This window comes from Amblyomma americanum, chromosome 1 (genome assembly GCF_052857255.1).
Source record: "Amblyomma americanum isolate KBUSLIRL-KWMA chromosome 1, ASM5285725v1, whole genome shotgun sequence".
Classification (NCBI taxonomy): Eukaryota; Metazoa; Arthropoda; class Arachnida; order Ixodida; family Ixodidae; genus Amblyomma; species Amblyomma americanum.
Genome location: NC_135497.1, coordinates 285930302 through 285939771, shown reverse-complemented (window position 1 = coordinate 285939771; position 9470 = coordinate 285930302). Strand labels below are relative to the sequence as shown.

Genomic DNA, 9470 nt, shown 5'->3' with positions numbered 1-9470 from the left:
CGGACGAACAGCAACATACGCACCTTACGCTGTCTCGGAGGGGGTCTCTCTCTCTGGGCCCCGCTCGGACGGTCGCGCGCCGCGCGACCACCCAAAAACGGTCCCGAATTCCCGCCAAAAGTCACCAATGGCAAATGCCCTTGGGAAGCCGGGGGCGGAGCTGCGGCCGAATGACAGCGATTAGCCACCAGCCGTCTCTCCGCCGCCCGAGGCGGGAGAAAGGGGAAGAGAGCGACGCGGGATGCCGCGCAGACGCCACGGCGGGAATCTAGCCAATACCACCTAGACTAGCTCAAGGCCTCCGCACGCGTCCGTGACGTCACACACAGCAGATGTGCCTGGAAGTCAGCTTCACCCCACGCGGTTTTTCCGGTTGCCCGTCGGGCACCCATTTCTCAAAATACTGCGTGTTTTGTGCCAGCGTAATATTAGTATTTAACGGTTTCTGATTAGAATATGTATTCTTCAGGAACAGGCGGGAACGCGAAATAATCGACCCCTTCGCTATGCATGTTGCTCCAGATAAGCAATGCGTCAGCTCCGCTTTGGTGCTGTTAGGGAGAACTGAATTAAACTACCTCAAGATAAGTAATCTTCGGCTGTTGTAAAGGCACGTGTTTTTCGTTTCTATTTTATTTTATTTCTTTCTTCATATCGCTCTTGTCAGTGCGGTGCGGTCTTCCCTCTTCTGCGCATGATTTGACGTTAACATGTGTATATATATTCATGTTTCTTCATAGAATAAACAGTTGCTAGAAAGCGCTTTGTCCTGTTTGTTCGTCCCTTCTCGTATTTTGACAGCGCTTATCATCCCCTTCAAGAATGCATTTCCAACTAGCCCCAGTTGTAGCTCCTTTGACTTTTTTTTAATTCTTCCTAGTCAGTTGTTTTGCATCCATAAAATGATTACACTGTTCACTTCCGACTCATAACCACTTCAGTAAAAATCGAACATTCCCCTATGCTTTCCTTGGTTGCATTGACTGTCAGCTTCCTTCATATGTTATTCTATACTACTTCATGTTGCACGGATGTTTCACAACAAACCAGCAAGATTTCTAAAAAAATTTGCAACGAATACAGTGAATAAAGAGTTTATTTAAGCACTTCACACTCACACACACATACACAAAGAATATAGCTGTCACCAAGTTGTGTGATTTGGTGAGATGCGCACACAAGAATCCAGAACAATTTGTTCAGTGCCATACTGTATGAAACAAGAACAAACATACCCATTTGCATTTACATGTCCATCATACAGAAGGGAAAAAAATTTGGTACACAAGTTACCACTCACTACAGTTCTATCAAATGTTCTATAGCTGCAGTTGCTAAGTATGAAAAGAACATGTACAGATTATAAAATGCCTTAATACAAAGCTATCTTTATAATGTAATCAGGTGTGCAAGAAAGGTCCGCTATCTCAGAAACACTTGCCATTAAACGATAGTCATCAATCCTCAACTCTTTAGAGTTTGCATTTTTCGCTGCCCCTTCGACACTGTTGTGTTGTTTTTCGTTTTGCACAGATTATTTAACAGCGTGTTGGCAGCAGCACTCAAAATATGGTGCATGACTTTTTCTGGCGAATGACCAGAATCACACGTATCAAGGTCTCCAGAATCGTGGAGAATGGTTGACACAAGAGAAGCAAGGGCCTCCTTCTGATTTGGAAGAGCCAGAAATTTGGATGCATACTGCTCACTCCTCAATTTGTCAAGGACTATTTCTGTATAAAGTACAGCGTTCACTACGACATCTCGTAGAAACTTTAATCCTCCTCTTGTCATGCCTGAAATGAGCAGTGTGTCATCATGGTCCAAACTGGTGTTATCCCGGACGAGATTGTCCTTGCACGACATGCACATGAGCTTTTTCAGTGTTGCATGGGCACAGTATCCCGCAACATACGTAACAGCGGGAATCATCGACGATTTTTTTTGCTACATCAGCATTGGTCACTGCTATACTGAACTGTGCACAAAGTGATTCAACACTTATGACGGAGATCGGTTCTGCAATAATGTCAAGATCAGGCATGTCCAGTACTTTTTGAAGCCTTAGCTTGTTCTCAGATTCATAAATCTGCCTGATCGAGACATGGTATTGGGCTCCGGATAGCTGGCGATACTTCCCGAATCTACCCTCAAGGCAATCTGTTTGAAATTTTCCAAGGAGCACATACCGAAATCCCAGCTCTTCCAGGCAGTATAAAGCGATCTCATGCAGAGCGTGGCTCGTGTGGCCAAAAAGCCATGTGAGTTTCGTCAGGTGGCCAGCATCGTGTCTGAGGCTAGCCCAGTAGTCTAGCCACTCTGGTATTTTCCTCAAAAATTCAAGCTGTGGACATGTTGTTGACGCAATCGGAGACTGCATTTCATCACGCAGGCGTTCACCTTTTCTTGGCGTCTTTACATTCACTATTCGTCACCATGTCAAAATGGTGTTTATGAAATCTGCTGTTCCTTTAGCATGTTGTACAGCGGAACATTGCACTGCAGCTGCTGTCGATTCATTAAAAATCCTGAGAGCAAGCTAAACGTTCTGGCGCTCCATAATGGGTTCAGTGCTTTCAGTGAGAGTATTGGTGCCAGCTTTAAAAGGTTATTTTGCTCAGCCTCATGCAGATCACACAAAGATTTAAATGATGCCGTAAGAATAGGTGGCTTTGGGTCATTGCTGCTTGGATCAGGGTAATATATACACTTTCCACTGTTTCTCTGGTTTAGCCAATTGTTCCTAATTGACTTCAAAAGGTGCACAGGGTCCAAAATGAAAAACAGTGGACGAGAGGAATCAGCTGGGTGTGTGTAAACTATACTGGCTTTGAGGGGGGGGGGGGGCTACCAAAAAATGTCATGGCTTTCCGCCGATTGATAGCATTGTTGTCTGAAACAACAGCTAGTACCTTAAATCCAAGTGACTCAAGGTCAGTAATGAGCTTGTGCAAAAATAGATGCAGTGCTTTTGCATCTATCTGTGCGACTGGCAAAATGTGAACAACATCCTTGTTGCTTGACAAAAGGCTTTGTAGCATGAACACATATGCTGTTTTAGCCGGATCGGAACTATTGGCTGCGGCACCTGTAACGAAGCCTGCTTTGTACTCAAAATAGGTTTGAAGATGGATCTCATCCATCATTAATGTCACAGTGCGCTCATGCTCGGCCATTGCTTGCAATACAGTTTTATCATAGTTCAAGAAACAAGGATCTTGCTGTTCAAGTGCTGGATTCATGTGATATGACGGACACAGTCATCGAATAGTGTCTGGGTGCGGCAGCTTAATTTTAAGCGAGCTTCTGATGAACCTGTATGCATGTGGAGAAATGGTATACAGCAGACCTGAAAACACGAGTACATCTGGTGGATATCGAGGCACATTTTTCAAAACAAGCTCGACTTGGCTTCGCACAAATTTCAGTACCTGTAAGTTCCATCCATGATGTTCTTGGAGCTCATAATCCTTGTTCACCTCATCCAGGAGCATTAGCACAGTTGCGAGAAGCTGGTGTTCCTTTTCGCTGCCACTAGCACAACTCTGCAGCTTTTCAACAAACTGCAGCACTTTATCAAGCTCCCTTAAATCCTTCATTTGTGACGGCACATATTCGTCTCCAATATTGTGGAGACGGGACCCTCCGAGAAACACCTGAACAGACAGGTCGTCTAAAACCACCACTGATGAATGCACTGCGGGAGCTTGGTCGAGGGAGAGCTCCAGGAACAAAACCTTTGCCTGCGTAGTGACCACAGTCCAGAAGTCAGAAGTCTTAAGCTTCGGAAGGGCAGAACACAGCTCCCCAAAACTGCAAATTTTGTTCCTGCGATCTTCTTCCTCTTGAGCAGCAACAGAAAGCTCTATCGCTTTTCGCAGTGACGCTGCCTCGAGTCGGGCCTTCTTTTCTGCAGGAGCTTCTCGCGAAGATGGTGGCTGAGAGAGATATTTCGGGCAGCCGGGAAACACACTCGGGACAGCAGCTGGCTTCAGGCGGACACGCTGCAGCGGAACTTCGATAACGTTTCCAGAGTTCTCGTCCGTGTACGTTGCAAACCTGACGAAGTCACTCGTTTGAAAGTGTTTTTCACACACCTAAAAACAAAGTAAAACCACAAGTCCATTAGGTTTGGGCGACAGGCTTAGAAAATTCGGCAAGCGAAACAACGGGGAAATAAAACTCCGCAAGCGAAGTAATAAGAAAGTGAAGAAAAAGTCACCTCTCCGAAGCAAGCCATAAAAAAATGTCGTGTGAAGCACAAAACCAAGGAAAAGGAGCAGCGCAAAAGCATGCAACCACAAGAGAAGAAAGGACAAGACACGGCACAAAACGCGAAAACAGCGCTCGTGTCTTGTCCTTTCTTGCGTGGTTGCATGCTTTTGCGCTGCTCCTTTTCCTTGGTTCAAAATGCACTAACTAGGCTAAGAAGAAGTTTTACTGAAGCAAAAAGTTTAAGGCAAGCATCCTGAAAAACAGCACCAAAAGCGACGCTTACCACAGTGTGCTTGGTTGGCACAAAATCTTCGCAAGAAATAGCCTTTGTCCATGCTGTCCTTTGCGTCTCGTCGGCAGGAAACTTGTAGACGCGGACACTCGGACCACCATCATAATTTGATCTGCAGCCTGGGGCTCAGCAGCAGCCAGGCATTTCAGAACTGAGGCTACGCAGGTTCAAACACGCAAACGAAGCCTCTGCAGATGAAAAAGCTTGCACAGTTCTTGAGCTCTTCCGTGAAAACGTGACACATTAGAGAGTTTTAGTTTCACGTACGTAGAGCTCTTACGGGTGACGAGTGCGCATGCGCAGAACGCAAAGGACCTGCGCGAGTCTCACGTACGTACGTGAGATTCGGATTCTTAGGTTGCGGTCTCTGCGTTGCTTGCGTATTCACTCCCTCCCTTGTCCCTTCCCTTACGGCGCGGTTCAGGTGTCCAACGATATATGAGACAGATACTGCGCCATTTCCTTTCCCCAAAAAACCAATTATTATTATTATTATTATGTAGCGTTGACAAACATGGCGGCGTCCTGCCCACCGCTTCACAGCGATAACAGCTTCGTCGCTAATCCCTCGAGGCGATATCGTGTTCTAAACTGTTGTAGTCGCCTTCGATTTGCCCATTCTTACCCTCGCATAAGGTTTCAAGCGACAAATGGCTTTTGTTTTTCAGACAGAAGGGCGATTTTTCAGCTGTTAAGCGTGACGAAGTAGCGTTGGTCGCCGTCATAGCAACCGTCTCGCTATGAATGGCTTGGCTTAAAGACTTGCCTTGGATGATTTAGGCTACAACCAGTGTCTGTGTTTCTTAGTAGATGGCACTAGGCGTAACGCGCGGCGTGTTTCGCGTACGTGTAACTATAAGGGTTTCAAACCACCTGCGCGCAGGCTACGTAGACTTCTCACGTTTGCGTACGTGAACCCTCTACGTACGTGAAACTAAAACTCTCTATTCCCGTCAGCTAGCACCATGACCATCGCTGCGTTCCAATACTCTAGACGTCTACAAGACGTCTAGTGTGACGTCTAGGAAGCAGTCTACATGTCCATGTATTGGAACTTGTCTACTGCTCACGCCGCCTCGCGGCATAATAATGCAACTAAAGCTTATGAACAGTTGTACTACTATTTTTCACAAACTGAGCAATAACGATAATTAAAAACGTGTTTTCAACAAGTTTACACATTTCTTCTGCAATGACTTTGCGCGTAAACCGGACTGGTGGATGTGCCTATCGGTTAGTCTACTTGTAGCAGACGGGGCCGCTCTCCAAAGACGACGCTAAAGAGATATGCGATTATTCTTTTATTATTGATGCTAAACTGTACATGCTCCTCGAACGTGCTCGTCCAAACGGCCCTGTAAACATAAGAAAGAATACGAAAGACTGTAATCAATATGCGCGAAATGCGATACGGCTAATATACACTACAACAGGAAAACACATACGTGACATTAAACCTGCTGTCTGCCGTACGTGGCACTCGGAGACAGCGAGAGACCTAAATACAGCAGCGATCTTTAATCCTGCAAAGACTAAAATCAATTCGCAACATGCCGGTGTATTTGTTCTGAGAGTGCAGAGATAAAAAATAATGCACGCGAAAGAGTTGATGCCACTAACACAGCAAGAGAAGAACACATTTGTATTTGTTCTGAGAGTGTAGAGATAAAAAATAATGCACGCGAAAGAGTTGATGCCACTAAAGCGGTAACCGCATGAGGCGATATTCCTTCGCGATACGTCGCGCGATGACACCGCCGTCGCCCATCGCTGTCGCTGGCGCAAACCGCACGAAGCGACGGGACTCGGCGTTGGAGCGGCGCGTTTTCAGTGTTGCTCGATTGCGGCAGCTTCAGCGTTCAGTCATTTTGCGTCAATTAACGCATTGAACAACGCTCTTAAGGCTTCATACGAGATAAAACACATTAAAAACACTGAAAAAAATATTTAGGTGCTGATTTTATTTTTAGTCTACTACACAAAATCACGTGATGCAGAAAAGCGCGCGCTTTTTTCTTTCTGCTGTTCGCGCTTCCGCCATCGTCGTCTGCCATGGAACGCCGCCGGAAAATGGCAATGTTTAGAACTTTGCTGGTTCTAAAACAATTGCAGACTGGAGTTCGCAGGCACTGGGTGCGTCCTGTGTGGCAAAACCGCGCGGAGGAGAGCGAGTACTTCACAGCGGTAAGTCAGGACATGCTGTAGTGTTAGCGCACTGGTTCCATTTTTCCTTGAAACGTTTTCAGATGCAGCTCATGAAGAATGGGGACGAAAGCCTGTTTCATAAATATTACCGAATGTCTCCGGAGATATTCGACATGCTGCACAGCATGGTTGACGAGAAGTTATCTAAACAGTGGCTATGCAGAGACCCTATCTCATCGGGTGAACGGCTTGCCTTGACGCTGCGGTGAGTAATTTAAACATTGTAATTACCCACTGCATGTTATATCACGCTATGTGCAGGCTCCTTTGATTGCAATTCGGCGATGGCATCACAGTTGAGCAGCTTTCTAGTATGTGTGCTTGCGTGCGGCTATGTACTGTATGTCGTAAATTATATATGTCATCTGAATGCATATGAGTATATGTTTACATGCGCATTTGCAGGTACCTCTCGTCAGGCATGCCCATACCGGACGTCGCCATGGCGTTCCGGATTGGAATTGAGACGGCAAGGGAGGCTATACACCTCACTTGCCAGGTGCTGTGGGACGTGCTTTCACCTCTGTACATGAAGGTAGGAAATATGTGTAATACATTATTTAGCATGACACAAAAATGCGTTAGGCTGTATTCTCCTGTTTTACTGCACATGTGATAGATCACTTACTAAAATATAGGCTAATTAACTTTCTTGAATATCTTTACTACGCCACGAATACTTTTTCCTTGTTTGCTGATGCGCCCCGCCGCGGTGGCTCAGTGGTTAGGCCGCTCGACTACTGATCCGGAGTTCCCGGGTTCGAACCCGACCGCGGCGGCTGCGTTTTTATGGAGGAAAAACGCTAAGGCGCCCGTGTGCTGTGCGATGTCAGTGCACGTTAAAGATCCCCAGGTGGTCGAAATTATTCCGGAGCCCTCCACTACGGCATCTCCTCTTCTTTTCTTCCTTCACTCCCTCCTTTATCCCTTCCCTTACGGCGCGGTTCAGGTGTCTAACGATATATAAGACAGATACTGCGCCATTTCCTTTCCCCCCAAAACCAATTATTATTATTATTATTATTGCTGATGCCTTGCAGGTTCCTGTTATACTGTGCATGGATATGGTTAGCATTGCTCCAACATCACTTGGCAGGCACACTATGAACCAAAGGTCCACATCACATACTGCAGTAAATGCACCTAACAGAAGTTGTATGATGAATGTCATCAATCATGATGCACTCTATTATGTACTGTAGCAATACAAAACACGTGTCTTATCTTATTACAGCCTCCAACAGAGAGTGAATGGCGTGACATAGCTGCAGGTTTTTGGCACCAGTGGCAATTTCCGAACTGCTTAGGTGCAGTTGATGGCAAGCATGTGAATATAAAGCGGCCGAAAAAGTCTGGAAGTCTCTACTTCAACTACAAGGTATGGCAGTGTTGGCTTTATTTAAGTTGTTACAGTACTGAAGGATCTAACATCTCTGTGATATCATGTGCAATGTAATGCATGCATTACCCGCAGTTGTATATGTCTTTACAGGGCACCTACTCCATTGTATTGATGGCAGTGGTTGACAGCAGGTACCAGTTCAGGCTCATTGATGTCGGTGCACCTGGACGCCTGAGCGACGGAGGAATATTCTAGGATTCCCCTATTGGGAAACGACTTGAAAAGGGAAAGCTGAACTTGCCGAGGGCAGCCCAACTGCCAGGATCAGCTGCAACTTTGCCTCACGTGTTCATCGGCGACGAGGCATTTCAGCTTCGTCCAGATTTTATGCGGCCGCTACCTGGGAGCCGGACGAGCAATGAAGAGGTGATCTTCAATTACCGCCTGAGCCGTGCAAGGTATATACAGCATGGCACAAATTTGCTGCTTCGAGCCTTTCTATATGAATTTTTTTAAACGACAGCAGAAAAGTGCTCTTAAGTAGAGCCAAAAGTTTGGGCGAGTTGGTGAACGTTCACCAATTCGCCTAACTTTCAGCTTTACTTAATCTGATTTCTAGTTCAGTGGGCTCTTTTCCATTTAACAACCTCAACTTTAATGATGCTGCAGTCATTACGGCACTCTTCCCTGTGCTTGTAAGGCTGGGATGTTTTCCTGGCATCTTCGCTACTGATTTTGCCCTCCAGAATTGCAGGCTCTCTCGAGTTTTCTCTAATTGATGCTTCTCTGAGTCATCCTGTCCGCCCTTTACATTTTCTTCGCACTATTTTTTACATCATGAAAAGTTTTTTGTCTGCAACGTATAGAAAACAGAAATGAAAATTAACAAAGAGGTATTGGTGTAATTCCTGTCATTTTGGGATGTTGATTGCCTTTGTTTGCATCTATGGTGTGCAGTTTGTCTTCTGTAATGACACAAGTTAAATGTCTATCCAATTGTTTGCGCAGTTTGTTACTGCCAGAGAAGAAGTTTTACTGCAGTACAGAGTGAGTGTACCTGCATGCCTTTCCTGCTGAAACAGTGCTGTATTTTTAAACAAGGAAACTGACTTTTTGTTTTCCAGGAGGTGTGCAGAGAATGCATTTGGCATTCTGGCTTCACGGTGGAAGATTTATGGCCGTACCATCCACCTGCAGCCAAGCAATGCTGATAGCGTAGTAAAAGCAACATGTATATTACACAACTTTTTAAGCGGAATGAGTGCTTCAGAGTCAGAATACTGCCCTGTCGGCTATGCAGACGCTGAGGATGTATTTGGCAATGTTTTGGAGGGAGCGTGGAGAAGTGAGGATCCAGGCCGAACAGGGATGTTTGAGCTGCAAGGCACAAGGGCGCGCAAAAGCTCGCAAGCTGCA

At 45.8% G+C, this 9470-nt stretch overlaps 1 protein-coding gene across 1 annotated transcript; it reads right to left on the bottom strand.

Annotated features, from left to right (window-relative positions):
* Nucleotides 1-1079: 1079 nt before the first annotated feature.
* On the bottom strand, nucleotides 1080-6561 carry LOC144118676 (uncharacterized). Its single transcript, XM_077651536.1, has 3 exons — nucleotides 6540-6561; nucleotides 4499-4626; nucleotides 1080-4097 (listed from the first exon to the last, which is right to left on the bottom strand). The coding sequence occupies exons 1-3, from the start codon at nucleotides 6559-6561 to the stop codon at nucleotides 3261-3263; spliced, it is 987 nt and encodes a 328-aa protein (XP_077507662.1). The 3' UTR covers nucleotides 1080-3260.
* Between the last annotated feature and the right edge of the window lie 2909 nt (nucleotides 6562-9470).

Excerpts from the sequence above, each read along its gene's own strand:
- LOC144118676 (XM_077651536.1), bottom strand. The coding sequence starts at position 6,561 with ATGGCAGACGACGATGGCGGAA. Across the intron at positions 4,627-6,539 it reads GGCAGACGACGATGGCGGAA|GCTGCAGATCAAATTATGAT; the intron begins GCGCGAACAGCA and ends GCTGAGCCCCAG. Across the intron at positions 4,098-4,498 it reads TGCCAACCAAGCACACTGTG|GTGTGTGAAAAACACTTTCA; the intron begins GTAAGCGTCGCT and ends CTTTGTTTTTAG.